At 41.3% G+C, this 19792-nt stretch overlaps 1 protein-coding gene across 2 annotated transcripts in view; it reads right to left on the reverse strand.

The window, feature by feature from the left end:
- LOC137616699 (spondin-1-like) overlaps window positions 1-19792 on the reverse strand; it is a 1052831-nt gene that overhangs the window by 46688 nt on the left and 986351 nt on the right. For both annotated transcript variants that reach the window (XM_068346694.1, XM_068346693.1), the window contains exons 6-12: window positions 19043-19249; window positions 18304-18427; window positions 17836-17966; window positions 17250-17418; window positions 16381-16434; window positions 13866-14065; window positions 3233-3439 (exon numbers count right to left, since the gene is read on the reverse strand). In XM_068346694.1, coding sequence (XP_068202795.1) covers window positions 3233-3439; window positions 13866-14065; window positions 16381-16434; window positions 17250-17418; window positions 17836-17966; window positions 18304-18427; window positions 19043-19249 — 1092 coding nt within the window. The remainder of the gene's footprint in view (window positions 1-3232; window positions 3440-13865; window positions 14066-16380; window positions 16435-17249; window positions 17419-17835; window positions 17967-18303; window positions 18428-19042; window positions 19250-19792) is intronic.

The following is a 19792-nucleotide window of genomic DNA, read 5'->3' on the forward strand; positions in this document are numbered from 1 at the left end:
TTGAGAAGTCTATCTGGGCAGAGGCAGGAACTCCCAAGCCGAGAACTTCTCTCGTGTCATATCAGACTCTCGCTCTATAAGTCAGTTTAAAAGAAGGGAAAGCAAAGGCTGTATCCCCCAAACTCCTCCTGGTGATAAACCAGTCGCCTAGCAAACGTAAAGCTCTCTAGGAGAGCGAAAGAGCACTAGCTTATAAAACAACGACTTCGAAGTAGCTAGGCCTAGTGTAAGCTCTGACGTTTAGGCGAACGAGGAGCAGCAGTTACAAAAAGATCCGGACAAAGATCCTTAAAAATCAGCATGATTTATTTAAAGTCCATAGAGGGCTAAGCAGCTTTAGGCTCCTCTCCGTCTGACAGAGTCCTCAAGGGAATATCAGTAGGAGGGGGAACAGCAACTTCCTCATCTGAAGGAACCTTGTCCGATAATAGCTGAGTCTCAAGCAAGGGAGAGACCTACCGTGGTGGCAATGCTTTACAAGCAGAGTCCACACGCACTGGTGCATTAGTAGCGGACCAGGACGCAACGTCATGTAACTGCTTGACAGTCTGTGAACTGTCAACAACAACAGGTGCGAGAGACCAGGACGCAACGTCATGTAACTGCTTGACAGTCTGTGAACTGTCAACAACAACAGGTGCGTGAGGACGCACAGCGTCCACTCGAGACTGCTTTGACCGCTTAGACTGAGCAGTCAAAACAACTCTAGAATGCGGAGGTTGACGCTCAGCGTCAAAACAAGTCAACTCCGATTGTTAGCGAACGTCCTGAACGTCAACAGGAGCATCAGCAAGTGGCCTAACGTCCAAATGTGGCTGAAAATCCACACGAGACCGCATCGAGTGTGGTTCTAAACAACCTGACTGACGTGACTTAGCTACGCCAACGTCAACAGGACACACAAAGGAACGTTAGGGTGGCTGAAAGCCAGGATCTCAATGAGATAAACGGCTAGGCTCAACGGACTTATCGGCAGAATAGTCTTCCATAAGGGAGGCAAGCTTATTCTGCATGTCTTGCCGTACAACCCATTTAGGATCAACGGAAATGGTTGCGGTAAGAGACGAGGGTAACGTCTGTGACCGCAAAACCTTGCCAACAAAAAGACTCTCGGAGTCTGTGTTACGCTTTTGTTAGGCGGCGAGCAGTCTTCCGATGACTGCATAGGGTCAGAGCTGTCCTAATGGCTACAACCAGGACGCTGGACCTGTCCTGAAAGGACTGACTTTCGCTTAAGGGCCTCGAAACCTTGTTTCAGGTTTCTTATGCGAAAAGCCTTCGGATGACGAGGAGAAAATCGTCTCTCTCGCCTTATGGTAGGGGTGATCTTGTTAAGATACACCCGATACCATAGAGGGAACGTCTGTTCGCTGATCAAGGCCTCTCGAACCCATAAGTCGTACGACATTACTTCTCCCCTGGGCTTGGGAGCTTGCAAGAGGTCCCGGACTAGGCGAACGACAGGCACGAACAGACGAACCCTCGGTCGCAACACTGATAACACTTTGCGCAATATCACTTTATCACTACGATTTTCTGTTTTGCACTTATTTCACTGAAATCGAAACTTTTACTGATTTCTACCTGAAGCACGCAATTCTACCCTCATCAAAAGGTAGTACTGTAATTGCGAAATCAGTCGTATAATGCAAGCACATTAATACCAGCAAAAAACAGTAAACATATTTTAAGATAAAAAATTCAGTGGCTGGGGAAGAGACTAAACACTAGTTCATTCAAAACTACGTTTTCAATCTCTCACCGTACATTGCCTGGGGACGAGAATAAAAAACTAAAAACGTTTTATCCTTTCTCCCCGTACAGAGACTAGGGACGAGAGTAACTCGAGAACAACGTTACCCGCTTGAACGGAACGTTTTCTCTCCTCTCTCTCCCTCCGTCTCTATCTTTCTCTCTCTCTCTCTCTCTTGATTTCGCACCTAAGAGAAGAGCCCACTTACGTTTCGTCAAAAAAACATGTTATTTGACCAAAGGAAAAAAACTGAAAGGTTTTTCAATTAAAAAGTTCCTTTAAAATAGAATCTAAAACATTTAAGCTTTGAAAGAAGAATGAACAAAACGTCAGAATCGATTTACTCTTTCTGCAAAGTGAAACCGTGATACTCTCTCTCTCTATCGTAACGATAGAGCGCAAACTGCGTAGCATAAATAAACTAAACGTTAGTTCATCTTTGAAACAGTACGAAGACTATTCAAAGAAAATCTTTCATAAAATATCTATTAAAAAATATTCATTTAAAAAGTTTTAAATCATTAGCTCTTTAAAAGCTATTTACGATTGAAAAGGGCTCAACGTTGTTTAACTTCGGTTTCCAAGTTAGGACCGCCTACTCTCAGGAAAGGTCGCATATAAACAAATCATTAAAATTTATTTTTATGTTTATTATAAATGGAAAGTTAATCGAAGAGGCCTAATAAAGGCGGTGAGATATAAAATATATAGAGGAAAATCTATAATTAATTTATAACGTGATAAGATAATTGCTAAAAGCCTAAACACACTTCCGTCTAAGGGAAGGGTCGGCCATTTAAAAGTCAAAGAAAGTCCATACTCTCTTTGTCATCAAAAATTAAATCTATCCAAAAACGATTTCAAGGATTTATTTGAAGAAAAACACCTGTACTGCGAAAGCTCAAACCAAATTAAAGTACTTCACCAAATATGATGGGAAAAACTCCAGGTTCAACAGCGAGTAAAAGTACGTCTTGTCGACACGTCGACAGAGAAGAAATTGAAGGTTTTGTTTACATCCGAGAGTGGTATCTGGCCGACAGTTGGCGCTGGTGGGCACACCCGCAACCTGCATAGCGATCGCTCGCGAGTTTTTTATGTATGTGTCTGTCGAGCAACAGAGTTGCAGCTATTATATATTCACCGGCTAAGTTAAATATTTAAAATTTGTAGTTTTACTTCATAATTTTGATTAGGTATAAGATCTACAGTATATGGATAAAAATTTTTTGCTTTCCAAAGGTAATATAGCATGCATGGTACTGTATTTAAAACATCAGCAAATAAATGAAGTAATGGGTCTACTATAGATCAACATAATATAAGAATTCTTTATGCCCTAAAGTGGAATTGTTTCAAAAGAATGAAAGAATCATGGTTGGTGGAATACCATGGAACATCACATCCTAAAAACTTGGCTTTTGATTATGCCAATTTTTTTTTCTCAAAACCTTAAAACGGGAGCAAAACAATACTTACTTCAGCTTCTGAATCTTCATCACATAATGGTGTGTCAGCAACACAAGTCTCTTTTTCTGTTGTGGGTTTCAGACATTTTTTACGACCCATACGATTCAGATATCGTCGATTACGCATGCGCAGACCTTCACCGCAAGTGGCTGAGCAATGCGACCAAGATGACCATTCTGTTGTGGCGCAGACACGTTGATCGAAGGACTCAATAATCTGAAAAAAGGGACTCCTATTACCTCTGTATGCGACACAAATTCAACAATAGCATGATTGATTGAATTAAAGATGGTAAACAATACGTGCCAATCCATCAATGAATAGAACGTACCTTATTAATCATAGTGATTTAAAGGTTGTTTATTCATTCAAAATAAAACTGATACATCTCGCAAAATCCTTCACTTCAGACAATAGTAATTCAGCCATAGAATTTTACAAAACCACATATAATTAAATATATCGGCACAAGTAGTTAGTCCTGTTCTTCAATGGAGTTGGAAAAAGTAGATATAATTTGTAACTCGTGTATAAAAAGTTTTACAAAAACCAATAAATAACAAGACAGTAAGCTGCATCACAGCTAGGCATTAGAGCTAGAAGTATTGCCTTCTTTTTTGGACAATAAATATCAATACATAAATTATAAACTAATTCAAATTACATGAACTTGCTTAAGAATCATATGATAAATCATTCATGAGCAAAAATCTAATACAAATAAACTTAAAATCTCTTGGGAATTTTTATTTAATTCAATATATCTTATTTTCCCTTTCAAATAGCAGTGTTTTAAAAACTAGGTTTCTGGGCTCAATCCCTGTGCCGCGCAGTGAAATGCTCCTTATGCACCATTTCAAAGGAATATAACTGCTAATATTACCAGAGAAAAAATGTAAAGGAATGCTAGGTTGAACTAGCTCGCTCACCTAATGGTGTCGGTATAGACTGGGGCGAAATACCAGAGGTCTCGTACCATTTAGATTTCTCCTCTTCGAAATCCCCCAATAGTGAGGTGCCGTTCAACCTCCCCTGCCTCGCAGACCAGTACTACTAACTCAACCCACGCTTGCCCATCACTCCTTTCAAGCACCTGTTTGATATAAGTCCAAGTGTTTTATTTCGTGTGTTTCATTGGATTTATCATCAACTTTCTCTCGATGGCCGATTCCCAAGATACCCCATCGAAGTTAAGTACCTTATCCATGAGTTTTTAACGAGATTGGGCAGTGTCATCTTTGTTTTTATTATTTAGAAGTGTTTATATATGAGCGGCGTCCCCGTTCTTTCTTTCGCCTCTGCCCTTTGTCTCGTTAGTTCGTCCGTCTTTTATATTCGTTCGATCCTTTAGGAGTTTTTTCCTTATATTCATTTAGTACATAACTTTATGCTTTCATATAGCAATATTCATTTAGTACACCGACTTTATGCTTTCATATAGCATTTATTTTATGTTATCCTATGATATCGGTGTTAGCGTTTCATCAGGAGTAGGTTATGTTGGTATGCCTGCATTCGTGCGTGTTGGTGGATAGCGTCAACATTGAGATTGTTTCGCTAGTCCTAGGAACTTTAATTTCGACCATCTCACTTATTATTAGTAAAACCTTTTGTTTTATTACGCTCCACCTAGTTTTACGTTTGGTTCGAGTGGGACTCTCGCGTATTTTGTTGTTTTTACTGTTCGATCTACCGCTTCAGTAACTAGGTTGGTACCCCTGCTTTCCATCTGCTGATGGCGTCATGCTTCCTCCCCTACCACTCGCCCGAGTCCCTCTCTCGCCATATTTTTTCTGCATGCCTAACCTTACTTACGTGATTTCGCTTTTAATTCATTAATTATTTTTATGTATTTGTGCATTGATATTATATTTATTGCTTACTCCGTTATGATCATATTTTTGGGATTTTCATGTCATGATTAGGGGATCTCCAGTTGGTAGCCCTGTCTACCACTGCGCACTGGCGATTTCCCTGTACCATTACACCCCCCCCCCCCCAACAAGTTGGGGAGGTTATTCCCCCCCCCCCCTTCAGTGTACACCCTTCCTCTCACTCGATGGTTGTTGGTTATGATTTACGGGTCAAGTATGCTTGTACCTCAGTCTTCCATCAACGTTCCGACATATTGAGGATTGAGTATACCAACGGGGTATGACTTAGTCTCATTCATTCATACCAAGCGGTTTCGTCTCCCCCCTCCCGTCGCCATCGGTCGGGGAGGGGGAAGGCCGGGACCACCGGGGACTATCACACGTGATTAGTCGGTATATCTGCACCTTGGTGTAACCTTGCTTTTAATTACGGTTGTTAGAATGAGCACTTATATTAGGAGTGTCCTCCCCTACGGTACCTCATGCTATTATCGTCCGTATAGGACTTATTATATCCCATATCATTATTTTATATTCTACATGAATCATTACCTTTGTCCCGGTACCTCAGGTAAGGTAGGGGGGGGTTCCACTGGCTCCCCCCGCGCTCTCCCGTTGTACCCTCCCGTCATCAGACATCGGAGCCGCCGAGCTCTTAACTACATGATCGGTTGACACTGACACGGTTTTGATTAATATCCTCCCTCCGGGAGTCCTATTCATTACAGACATTAGTTTTTTATCATAATTGGCGTTTTCTATTTATGTACTTTAAGGATGTATCTTGGGTACTTTAAGTTTACTTTAAGTTACTTTAAGTTTACTTTAAGTTTACTTACCAACCCTGTTCCCCGGCCACGGGGGCCCCGGAACTAGTTATGATTATATATTAATCACTGTTTTTTGCATCCTTTTTCATACCCGGCTCTGCCGGATTGCTATTGGAATAGTCTCAGTTCTCTGCATGTTTAGTCTAAGGCTATACATTTATTTTATTAACTGGCAGGTCCCGGACCCTCCGGGACCCCTTATAGAGAAACTAGTAGATGCTCATGGACTATTCCTTTTACAGGTGGTCCGTTGCCGGATGACAGCCTGCGCGGCCGTCCTTCACCAGCCTTGCGGCCATGCTGTCTGTCGGTCCCACGCGGACTGTGGGATCCAGATGGACGATATTTTGGTATGGCACCCTGACAACTGCCTTATCTGTTATGACCTTATCTCCACCCTCGCTTCAGATTCGGTGAGCCTCTTTCAGTCATTTTTGTATTTACTTCCCTTCACTGGGCGACATCAATATGATAGATAATCATTGACTTCTGTTATGAATCTTCGGGTTCATTTATCATTTTGTCCTCGGGTTTGCTAACCTTATCCCCGTTCTTTCAGAGTTCCCAGGCGGTTAAAACTTCAGCAAGAGCCACTTTGAAATTGTGGGTAGGCGGCTTCGCCCGTAACGTAAAGGCCAGGAAGCCCTACGTCCTCTCAGAAGATTATTGTAGACTTATCTACCCGAACGCAAAATCTTCGGCAGCAGTGCCTAGGCAAGTGGCGGCTCCTATAATTGCTGACATTGCGGAAATCGTAGAACTCAATCTCGTCCAGGATACAGACATCCCTGACGACCCGGACCCCATTGAAGACAATGTTACGGCTCTGACCTTAGACATAGAGCCCATGGTTTTTGACGAACCTGACACAGGTAAGGTTGTAAGTGAGGCAGGTGGGTCTGGCGCTAAGACCTCTCTTCTTAGCCCCTCTTTTTCTCCAACTTCTAATAATTTTTCCTTTCTTGGTTTTGAAGGGAACCACGAATCCTCCCCAAGATCGCTCTCGGTTCCTGCCAAGGTCAAATCTCAGAAAAGACCTTTAGTGAGGACTCGTCAGAATCCTACACTACCTGGATCATCGAAGCCCAAGAAGGCTCCCCTCCCCGGAGCTCCTAGTGACTCGACTAGCACTGCCCCTATGTCTCAGGACCCGGGAGTGCAGTCATCCCCCTTAATTACCACAACCAACCTCGACCCGGAGGCCCTCACGAATATGTTGTCGAGGGTCGTTACAGAGCAGATTAGTTCTATACTTTCTGCCGTCACCAGAAGACTGGATACCCTGGAAAGTGGACTGCCTCAACAACAGCAGTTCCTCATCCCGGACGCCTCAAAACTTCCACCCTTCACGAAGAACAACCCGTGGAAAATGGCGCTCCACTGTCCTTTCACGGACGGAATGTTGACCATCGAGGGTTTTGGGACCAGGCCCATTGAAGATTTTGAGTTCTTCCCTCCCGGTCTTCAATTTCCTTTCCCCGGCTTCGCCCGGCTTACGGAAGAGGCTCTTGTCCGACTAGATAAGGTCCCTAAAGAGACCGTTATCTTTCCGAAGGAACAGGCTCAGTCTGTTTGGGTTCGAACCTTAAATGAGTGGGGTTGTACAAACACCATGCTGACCCCCCCACAAGAGTACTTACACCATGTTTCTTGTGGACGAACAGACCCCCACTCCTTGCGTCACCAAAATGGTTGAATTAGCCCTTCAGGCAGTGACCGAAGATAAGCCTTTGCCACAACTCCGGGAGACAGATCCTACATCTCTGCTGTTCCCATCAGATAATGAATGTTGGCTTAACATTCAATCGACATTCACTTCTGGTAAGCTATCCGCGGACTGTGCATCGACGCAATTCAGTGAACGCCTCCCAAGACTACCTGAAACCTTAATCCGACTCGAGTTCGAGTCCCGGTCTAGGTTTAGCCGGAGCCTCAACATCTCGACTATGGCGGAGATGTTTTCTCTTACTTATGACGAGGAACACTCTTTTAAAGTTATGACTAAAGCCACCCTGCAATCTTTGTTAGCAGACTGCTACGACTTCTTGGTGACCAAAAGACGTTGCCGTAAGCATGTCTTATCTGAAGCCACTATCCGCCATGAGCCAAATAAGCTCATTAAAGCCTCTGCTTGGGGTCCGGACCTTTTCCCGGAGGACATGGTCAACTCGGTATTGAGCGAAGCTGCCAGAGTGAACCAGAGCCTCAAAGTCCGTTGGGGTCTCACTCCCAAACGGAAGTTCGAACAATCGAGCATTCACTCCCGGGGCAGAAAAAGGCTACGCCCTTATAGCTCTACCCAATTCCGCCAACCTATTCAAGTAGTCCAGTCGGCCCCGGTCTCTCAGGGCATCCAACCCTCCACCTCCAAGTCTCAGCCCCAAGTGAAGTATGTCCTCGTCCCTGAAAACCAAGTGGCTTCGAACTCGTTTACCTCTCCTGTTTATAACCCGGTCTATGAGTCCCGTTTTTCCTCCCAAGGATACCAACGAGGCAGGGGCCCCGGTTCGAGGGGTTCTTTTCAGAACAGAAGCAAAGGGAGATATTTCTCCCGTGGAAAAGGGTCACGTGGTGGCCGAGGCGGTAAAACCTCCAACTACTGACGGTCTTCAGGTAGGAGGGAGACTTTATGTGTTCCGGAGTCGCTGGAAATTCAGTCCTTGGGCCTTCAGCATAATCTCCAAGGGCCTGGGGTGGAGTTGGATAGAAGGGCCTCCTCCACCGAACAGATTCCATCAACCCTCGACACCGGACCTACTTTTGTTTACCCAAGATCTTCTTCGCAAGAACGCGATCAAGGAAACGAAATATCTGAAGTTTCAAGGTCGCTTATTCAGCGTTCCGAAGAAAGACTCCGACAGCCGAAGGGTCATCCTCGATCTGTCTCGACTAAACTTGTGCATTCAATGCGACAGGTTTCACATGCTTACCGTCTCGCAGGTGCGAACCTTGCTTCCCCGTGGGGCCGTCACCACCTCCATCGATCTTACCGATGCTTACTATCACGTTCCAATAGCGAGACACTTCCGCCCATTCCTAGGATTCAGACTGGACGACAAGGCTTACACGTTCAAAGTGATGCCTTTCGGGCTCAACATCGCGCCCAGAATCTTCACGAAACTGGCGGAATCGGTCATTCAGGAACTCCGATCCCACGGAATCCAAGTCGTCGCATACCTGGACGATTGGCTAATCTGGTCAGACAACGTCGAGGATTGTCTCAAGGCAACAAACAAGGTGATCCAATATCTTCAGTTTCTGGGATTCCAGATAAACTTCGGAAAGTCTCGTCTGACACCAAAGACCAAATTTCAGTGGCTGGGATTACGGTGGGACCTACGTTCTCACACTCTATGTCTCCCCAGGTCCAAGAGGATAGAGATTGCGAAAAATACCAAACGCTTTCTCGGGGAAAAGGTAACTTCCAGAAGGAACCAGGAGAGGATTCTAGGGTCCCTACAATTCGCTTCAGTGACAGACCTCCTTCTGAAAGCGAAATTGAAAGACATCAACCGAGTTTGGCGCTCCAGAGCGAACACCGAACGTCGGGACAAGAAGACACGCCTTCCTCCCATTCTTCGGAAGAGGCTTCTCCCATGGACAACCGCCAAGAGCCTATCAAAATCGGTTCCGTTGCAGTACCCCCCTCCAAGGATAGTCATCCACACGGATGCCTCCCTATCAGGTTGGGGAGGCTACTCCCAACACAGGAAAGTTCAGGGCCTTTGGTCTACAATGTTCCAGCAATTTCACATAAACGTCCTGGAGGCCATGGCTGTCTTACTAACCTTGAAACGTCTTTCCCCGGCCAAGAAACAACATCTGAGGATAGTCCTCGACAACGAAGTCATAGTCCGTTGTCTAAACAGAGGGGGCTCCAAGTCAGGTCCCATCAATCACGTGATGGTGGCAATCTTCTCACTGGCGGCCTCAAACCAATGGCACCTATCCGCCGTTCATCTGGCTGGAGTTCGGAACGTTGTGGCAGACGCACTCTCCAGGACGGTACCGTTGGAGTCAGAATGGTCACTAGATCGCAAATCCTTTCAATGGATCCTCTTCCAAGTGCCGGATCTCCAGGTAGACCTCTTCGCGACGGAATCCAACCACAAGCTGAAATGTTATGTGGCCCCCAACCTGGACCCTCGGGCTTACGCCACGGATGCCATGTCTCTCGACTGGAACGCCTGGGAAAGGATTTACCTTTTCCCACCGGTGAACCTACTGATGAAAGTGCTGGACAAACTTCGAACCTTCAAAGGTCAAGTAGCCCTGGTGGCCCCCAATTGGCCCAAGAGCAATTGGTTTCCTCTTTTACTGGAGCTGAATCTCCACCCTCACCAGATTCCCAACCCGACTTTGACCCAGATAGTACAAACGTGCACTGTGTTCGCTTCCTCAAACATTCAGACCACCCTAACTTTATGGACTTCATGAAGTTTGCGGCACACAAAGGGGCTAACATAGACCCCCAGAATACTTTATTTTTAGAATCTGACAAGAGAGACTCCACTCTTCGTCAATATGACTCAGCGGTCAAAAAACTAGCTAAGTTTTTGAAAGATTCTAGTACTGACTTTATGACACTAAACCTAACGGTAACCTTTTTCAGAACCTTGTTTGAGTCGGGCTTAGCAGCCAACACTATTACTACCATCAAGTCTGCCTTGAAGAAGATTTTTCTAATCGGCTTTAATATAGATCTAACAGATTCATTGCTAGCTTCGATCCCAAGAGCCTGTGCCAGACTGAGACCATCTTCTCGTCCTAGCCCGATTTCCTGGTTTCTCAATGATGTTCTTAAACTAGCGTCAGAAACCGTCAACGATTCATGTGAGTATATCCCTCTACTCAGGAAAACTCTCTTTCTCGTGAGTTTGGCATCTGGCGCCAGGATTTCGGAATTAGCTGCCTTATCAAGGGATCCAGGCCACATAGAGTTCCTTCCGTCAGGAGAGGTCCTCCTCTCCCCAGACAAGGTCTTCTTGGCCAAAAATGAAGACCCTCAGAATAGATGGTCCTCCTGGAAAATCATCCCTCTCCTTCAGGATCCTTCCCTATGCCCGGTTACCACTCTAAAGTCCTTTCTATCAAGGACTTCCTATAAGACCTCGGGACCCTTGTTCATCAGGGAGCGGGGAGGGACTATAACTTTGAAAGGGATCAGACAACAGATCTTGTATTTTATTAAACAGGCCAATCCAGAGTCTTTTCCTCACGTCCACGACATTCGGGCGGTAGCGACCTCAATAAATTTTTTCCATCATATGAACTTTACAGATATCTCTAAATATACCGGATGGAAATCCCCCTCAGTGTTCAAGCGGCACTATCTTAAACAATTAGAGGCCCTTCAACTCGCTACCGTAGCTGCAGGGAGCGTGGTATCCCCCAGACAAATTCCTTCTAACTAATCCCTGAATCCTATATCTTCCACCTTCTTCCTCTTACCTGCCTCACTTACAGTTCCTACCTGAGTTCGGTTTGTTGTATCACACCCATGGGTGTTCCTAGTTCGTAACATTGCCATTTTATTATTGTTCAATTTATTCTTCCATACGAACTGTATTTCTTTAGTGTTCAAGTGTATGTAATTTGTTCCAGTGTTTGACCTTAATTGGTTTTGTTTTAAGTTAATGTTCTTTTGTCTTCCCTTCCTGGGATATTATACCTTATCATGCTGATGTTATTAAAGACGTCCGTCTTCTACGTTAACTTTTGATTAAACCACTGTTTGTTATGTTGATTTTTATTCGTTCCCATATAGTTAATAAAGTTTGGGTTCGTTTTCTCTGGTACTATTTCACTGCGCGGCACAGGGATTGAGCCCAGAAAAGGGATTTTGACGAAGGAAAAATCTATTTCTGGGCGAGAGACCTGTGCCGCCCAGTGAACCCACCCTATTTGCTCCCCCCCTGTTCAGACCCCAAACTTAAGGGTGCTGTAAGGAGTGATGGGCAAGCGTGGGTTGAGTTAGTAGTACTGGTCTGCGAGGCAGGGGAGGTTGAACGGCACCTCACTATTGGGGGATTTCGAAGAGGAGAAATCTAAATGGTACGAGACCTCTGGTATTTCGCCCCAGTCTATACCGACACCATTAGGTGAGCGAGCTAGTTCAACCTAGCATTCCTTTACATTTTTTCTCTGGTAATATTAGCAGTTATATTCCTTTGAAATGGTGCATAAGGAGCATTTCACTGGGCGGCACAGGTCTCTCGCCCAGAAATAGATTTTTCCTTCGTCAAAATCCCTTTTATAATGTTATAAATATGATAAAGAATGTTAATTTCTATGTTTTTAACTTATCACTATTTGATCTTGTATAATGGCTTCCCTTACAAATATCACAACCCATATGAAATCGTGCTTTTATCTTCATTTGATACTTATACAAATTTACATTGAACAATTGTAGATGATCATCAGTAATTTGGTTATCTTTGGTTTGCAAAATAGAATAGGAAACATCTTCAATGTTATCTTGAGTCAAACAAACCCATTCGGATCAGTTAATGTATACCATCTCTAAAAAATAAAACTTGATACATACACTCCCAAAACTATAGGTTGATTGAGAATGTTATAGACTGCTTTATATATACAGTATGTAAGTATCAGGCAACTTATATTAAAAAAATCCTCCCTAAATCTCAATAATCAAGAACTACAACATACAATATACACTAGTGAAATTGTACAATGAAAATGAATAATTGCAAAAAGATTTTATGAAAATGCTTTCACTGTAAAGACAGAACATTATAGTCAGTTTCTGCTTTACAAGTTGGTTTCATTTTACAGGAATGTAACACAGGTGATTTTTCCACAAAAAGTATTGAAAGATTCTTAAATGATTTAGAAAAAAGTACCTGGTCGAAAATTCTGTATAGAAACTTGCGATAAACTGTGTTATAACCAGGATTGACTACTGCAACTCTATCTATTACAATTTACCAAAAGTGCAACTTGAGAAATTACAAAACATAATAAACAGAGGAGCAAGACTGATACAAGGTGTCCCACCCTAGAGAAAGGATCACCCCATACTAATCGATTTACAATGGCTGCCAATTAAAGCGAGAATAGAATCAAAATATGTACAATAACCCACCAAGTTATCAGAACCGAGCGTCCAAAATACTTAAGAGAATTTCTACATATTGCACAGCCAACAAATCTTGTCGACACGAGAATAGTTACAGATGGCTTCAAACTGTTGGAACCTAGATTTATGTCTACTTTAGGCTCCAGAGTCTTGAAATATGTGGCCCAGAGACTATATAATAAGTTCCCACGAAACATTCGAATGATTGAAGACATTAAGGTTTTCAAGAGGAAACTGAAGACTTTCTTATTTCAACAGTCATACAACAGTGACGATTTAACAGTAAATGAACCATACGCAATATGAAACGTTAAATACTCTAAACGAACAAGGTAAAACGACAGTGGAGGTCCTATAGAGAGTGGGGTTCCCCTGCTGTATGAGACCGGAAAAGCAGCCATCAAAGTAAAGTAAAGTATAGTCTTTATTAATGTTCAATAAATTCTTCTCTTTTCTATAGAGTAGTGACATTATGAAAGTGTCCGCTGAAAATTTGTGTTTTAAAGGTTAAAAGGTCATTCATGAATGGCAAAGGCAAGAAACAGTGACATTGCCCTGGCTAGCAGGACAATTTCCTAGTGTGACCATATACGTCCAAGGCCCCTCTCCATCCAAGCTAGGACCACGGAGGACAAGGCAATGGCTGCTGATGACTCAGCAGGTAGACCTACAGGCTTCCCCAAAGCCACCATCCTTAGCTCACAAGGATGGTGAAGTTGTAGACACTACAAGAAACTATCGAGCTTGAACGAGACTCAAACTCTAGTCTGGCAAATCACCAGACGGACATTTCCAATAGGGAAAAAACAAATTAACTGAAATTTACAACTTACAGGTTCTGGTTCAGTAAAGACACTTCCAGCACAGTAAGGAACAGGTGCAGCGCACATCTCCTTTTCTTCTAGCTGCTTTTGGCAGCCTGCCATGTCTGCCTTCATCGGCATGAAGTAGGTCCTTGTTCTTGCTCTTAGTCCTTTACCGCAGGTTGCTGAGCAAGGCATCCAATGACTCCAATGAGTGACCAAGCATTCAGCTGAAAAAAAAAAAAAATTTCAAAGTCTGTTTTCGAGATTATTCGTTAAGTATTCTTATTCTTGACATTCATCTAAATATGAACTGTGGTTCCCCTGAAAAGTCATCTTAAATTTTTCATTACAGTCTTGAATTTGCATAATTTACCTCTGTAGAACAAAGTTATTTTCCATCCATCAAATACAAAGTTTTTTCCTTCAAAGATAATCAACTATCAAATTATTTGGTACACAGGATATTTTCATATCACAGTTTTTCTTTAGAATAAGCTTAAATCTTATATCTTTCATCTGGCGATAAAATCTTTGAACCATTACACTAGCTAAACTCTGCAGGATTTATTACTATACTAAGACAAACAGATGACCCTCTCTATAACCTTTGAATCACACAATAACAACTGCAACAGGACCGGAAAATAACGCAAGGTTAAAATGATGGACATTGGCTGGATATTTAAAGATATCAATAGGCTACAACAATATTATCGTAGTAGTAGTAGTCCCACATGCTGCCAGATGATTCTCTCATGAAAAGTTAAATTTTACTTTGTAATATCTCAATTCCAGCCTCAATAGAAGTTTGAATACTGTTACAATTCACTTACAGGTCGCTTCTATTAATGGAGCTCTATTTAAAATGAAATCAAATAGTCTACAGTATATCTAACTTGATTTTTAAGTATTTAAGATTGCAAAAATTGAAATCTCTTATTAGACTGCTTATTGTCACAAGAGATAAATGCATTATTTTCAATTTTGTTCTATTCTCTTTGTATACAGAAAGGAATATTCCTTTAAAACAGGTAATTTTCAATTAATTATTGTGAATAGGAGTGGTCACAGTTCTGTAGTCTTCAAAACAAATGTTCCATATGCAAATTCAAGAATTACAGGAAATTTAAGAGAAAGCTTCTTTTACTTATAAGTCATTAGCCTCGTGTCTCTGAATCTAAAAGTAACTATGAAATTGTTCAAATTAGGCAACCGAATTTGTGAAGAACTCGTATGGCCAACGAACCTCCAGTAACCAAGAAGGGGAACATGTTTGATAACAATACAAAACCACTTTGAAGCATATTTGGCAGTCTGAATTATATTACCACTGGACGACAATTTTTATAGGAATGGTACCGCTAAAAACTTGGCCATATAAAAGTAATTCAACATAATCATCACCATCTAGCTGTAGAAAGATTTTATTCATGAGAAAAGAAGAAACATGGCAAAAATAAGCATTGAAGGCTTGGCATCTTCAATGTTTATTTTCAATCCAATTCTTATAATAAAAAAAAGTCTCCAAGTTGAAAGATTTCATCAAGATCAGAGTAATTAGGCAGAACAAAAAAATTGATTCAATGGCAAGAAGATTTAATGACAAAAAGGATTCACACAAAGAGGGGTATTTTGAAAAACTTCATTGATAAAAGTGGGAAAACAAACTACGGTATGTATTAATTTATTTATGGATTTGGGAAAATATGCCCAGGTTCTGTTACCAGGGAGGCTATTCAGCATAGAGGTAATACAGGGGGAAAACCATGTAGTTGCACTACAAAGCATGTTAGTAGTATAAATTGAATGGTAAAAGATCAAGCAAACTGGTATACAGAACACTAGTTATATCCATAATTAAGAAAAGGGATTTTGATGAAGGAAAAATCTATTTCTGGGCGAGGAACCTGTGTCGCCCAGTGAAATGCTCCTCTAGGACCATTTCTAAGGCATAGTTATAGCTGAATATACCACAGAAAAAAAAGAGATGCATGGAATGCCAGGAATAAACCTAGCTCGCTCACTCTGAGTGTCGGTATAGAAAACTGGGGCGTGATTGAACTACGACCATAGATGCCTCACCAATTAGACCTCTCCTTCATCGACCTCCCCCTCCACCCCTACATCTCCCCACCCCTTATCTTCATTCCTCTATCAGCACCTGCGTTGGTCAGACGTGGTTGGATAAATGTGTGAATGATCAATTAACATATAGTCTTAAGGATATCATAGAGAAAAGAACTCTTTGTTAATCATCATTGCAGTACTCAACTCCTCTCAAGTTTGTTTAAAAAATAGGCCTTTCTATGGGCTTACAGTAAACTCATTCTAAAAGCATCACCCTGTTATATTAGTGCTTATTTAAGAATACATACTGTACTGTAAAAAGGAACCTCTCGGTATTTCAAGTTCCAAATTGTGTCGACTGAAGACCTAAACATTACATTGATTAAATCTGCCAATCACTTTCATTATTTAGTACTTTAGAAACCTACAAAACATATCAACTATAGAAAATCAGTAATCTAAATAAATAACTTACGTCTTTTGTCATCATCCGATATTTCAGTGTAATCTGTAGAGAAACCTGAAATGCCTGTAGAAAAAATAAGGAATATTAAGCATAATGACAATAGCCAACACATAAGTAAAATACATTATACATCAATTTTAAAATTGTCTCAAAATTAACCTCAAAATTCTTGTTGTGAGGGAGGGATGTATTATTTTCAGCAATTCATTTAACAAAGAATAGAGCAAAAATGTGGTTTACTTTAAAAATTTACATCTAAAAAAAATAAAGGCAGAAATATACATTGCACAATTTTGTATGTTGCTTTAATTTCTTAACTTACAGGCAAGGATGAAATAACTTACCGTAAATAAATAGTGAAATTAATTTAATTTAAAATGTCAGAAGGATATACCAAACCCAGATTTTAATGGCGTACAGTATCTGAAAGGTAGGAAAATCTTCCAACACCCCATCCTGTTATCTAAGACATCTATAATTGAATATGTATGTATATAAATTTCTATATCCCTGAATAAGTATTTCCTTTTCTTTGTTATCTATAGCATTTGTAAGGAAACTATTAGGAACAAAAACTTCCGTATTAATTATTGGAAAAATAATCCTGTTCTAACAATATGAGTTATCTTAACATTTAATCCTTTTAAACTAAAAACTCCCCAAATATTATTGAATCCTTCTTTAACCTTTTGAAAAAGTTGGTCTGAACAAAGAGAGATTGATGAGAGTAAATTTCGAGATCCGTTTGATAATGTCCTGCATTTTGTATTTCAGTAAGCATTTCTTTCTCACAAGCTGCTCTCAATAAGTTTAATTAAAACAACAGCAATAAGGAAAAATAATCAAGCTTGGAGCAAAATAAAATGATAGGAGCTTACTTGTGTCAGAACAAGACTTTTCATAAACTCGCTGTCTGGTGATGGTGAGACGTGCTAAAGGTTTCATGGGTAAACCTGTAGGATCATAGAATGGAGATTTGGGGTCATTGGGGTAGCTGTTGGTAATTCGTCGGATTTTCTCTCTTGGAACAGATGGAGCATTAGCAGACTGTTGGAAAAAATCTAAATTAATACCAAAACATTCCACTATAGAAGTCAATCTAATCACTTACTTCATAACATTTTCTGAGTTTTCTATTACATTTGTGACACTAATGCCCACTCACAGCCATTTTGTTTTACATGAACAAGAACAATGGGTTCTTATTATTAGTGATTAAATAAAAAATAATTAATCATAACACCATTCATAAATTATGATGGGATATTTCGACAAGATACAAATTTTTCAATGAAAATGGACACGGTGAGTGTTTGACCCAATGGCTATTAATATTTTTCACAAAGAAAAAGAGGACACCAGTTGAATGGTTGTTAATAACTTCTCTTATGGAGTGATGTCTTGGAGAACAGAGAATTATCATTAATGGATGAAACAAAAGTATCCAAGTCAACATTACTGTACCTCGTAAGTGACACCAGAATCCGTGCCAGCATCCCAAGGATAAAGATTCAATGTTTTCTGATCAACCCAAGAGCAGTTCCTTAGACAAAGTTCTAAAGCAGATACACCAACAATCCAATCTGGACTGGGACCTGAAAAATACAGAATATTTAAAAGTTTTGGACTTGCACCCCTCAAGTGTCAAAATTTTGACCCCGACTTCAGTGAAGGTACGATTCACCTCCCATGATATTCTAATATGTAATAATAAAATCTTTCAAAATAGCTTTGTAGGAATTTAAAAATACTGACATGAAGTTAGCAACTTATCATCAAAGTATAAGAGGTGCTTAGTAAACAATCTTTTCACAAACTTAATGGAAGTCATGAAAAGATATTGCTAAAAAATATATTTATATTTGATAGTACCATTTTAAACCCAAAGTGAGCTTTAACAGTGAATAGAACATCACCGAGAAGTCCCCCTACCTAACATGGAGACCAGGGACATGAGGTGGTGTCGATTATCGACTCTGAACACAGCAAAGGTCTTCCCGTTGACATTAGGATACCATAGGCCTCTGGCTTTGATTATTGTCCTGATGTGGTCACTCTGTAAGATAGATAAAGTATGTAAGGATGTTATCAAAATAATTCATTATCAGAATCGGGAATACATACTAGACATTCCACTTACATCTTAAAATTACCTGTCAAATATTTTTTGTTTTGTAATGAAACATACTTTTGCAAGATGAGTCCTTAACTTTATAACTATTTGTAGCATTCATTTGTGGCTTTAAATATTGCAATGCTTGGAATGATAAATGTATAGGCAGGTTAAACACACACACCACCTATGAAAGGGAGGGAGACAAGGGAGGGGGAGGGAGAGGAGGAGAAAAGGAAGGGAGACAAGGGAGGGGGAGGAGGAGGGGGAGACAAGGAGGGAGGAGGTGGAGGGGGAGACAAGGGAGGTGGAGGGGGAGACAAGGGAGGGGGAGGGGGAGGCAAGGGAGGATAAACTGGAGAGGTGAAGCAAAGGGAGGAGTGGAGAAAAAAATGAGGGGGAGGATAAAATGGAGGAAAGGGAGGAGAAAAAAGGTGAGGGGAATAAAGAGGGGGGGGAAGGAGGGAGGGAGAAAGAATTCTCACTCGTTCATTTCAAGAAAAATCTCGTAAACAATGAGAATAACAGTTACTCTCCAGGACGTTCCTTTTCACCCACCTGTTGCTTGAGCTCACTCTCGAGGGCCCTTGTTGACCCCCACTCTGCAACCTGGCGGAGCCCGTCCGAGCTGAAACCTCCGTACTCCCAGACGCGGTAATTGGCAGAATGCGAGGCTCCAATGATGTCGGAGAAGTGGGTCAGGAAGGCGTTGCTGGGGAAGTCCTTGGGGTGTGTGTGGCGGGACCACATGCCTTCGAATGTCACCTGCAAATTATTATTATTATATTATTATAATTATTATTATAATTATCATTACTTTCTAAGCTACAACCCTAGTTGGAAAAGCAGGATGCTATCAGCCCAGGGGCTCCAACAGGGAAAATAGCCCAGTGAGGAAAGGAAACAAGGAAAGATAAAGTATTTTAAGAACAGTAACATTAACATAAATATCTCCTATATAAACTATAAAAACTTTAACAAAACAAGAGGAAGAGAAATAAGATAGAATAGTGTGCCTGAGTGTACCCTCAAGCAAGAGAACTCTAACCCAAGATAATATATAGGCACAAAATTATATTGTAAGGACAGTGAGACAAGCGTCACCAACATCAACTGATAGTTTATTCAAACATGCGTGGGAATATAATATAGGGTGTGGACGGAAAGGTAGCATGGCGTAGGCGCCAATTCAGCTTGAACTTCCCGCCAAAATATATGTTTTCTCACATGAACAAATACACGAATTGCAAGTAAACAGAAACATGTAATCAAATAATACATACAGTATGTCAAATTGTAGCTCTCAGG

This window comes from Palaemon carinicauda, chromosome 22, assembly GCF_036898095.1.
Source record: "Palaemon carinicauda isolate YSFRI2023 chromosome 22, ASM3689809v2, whole genome shotgun sequence".
NCBI classification, from domain to species: Eukaryota; Metazoa; Arthropoda; class Malacostraca; order Decapoda; family Palaemonidae; genus Palaemon; species Palaemon carinicauda.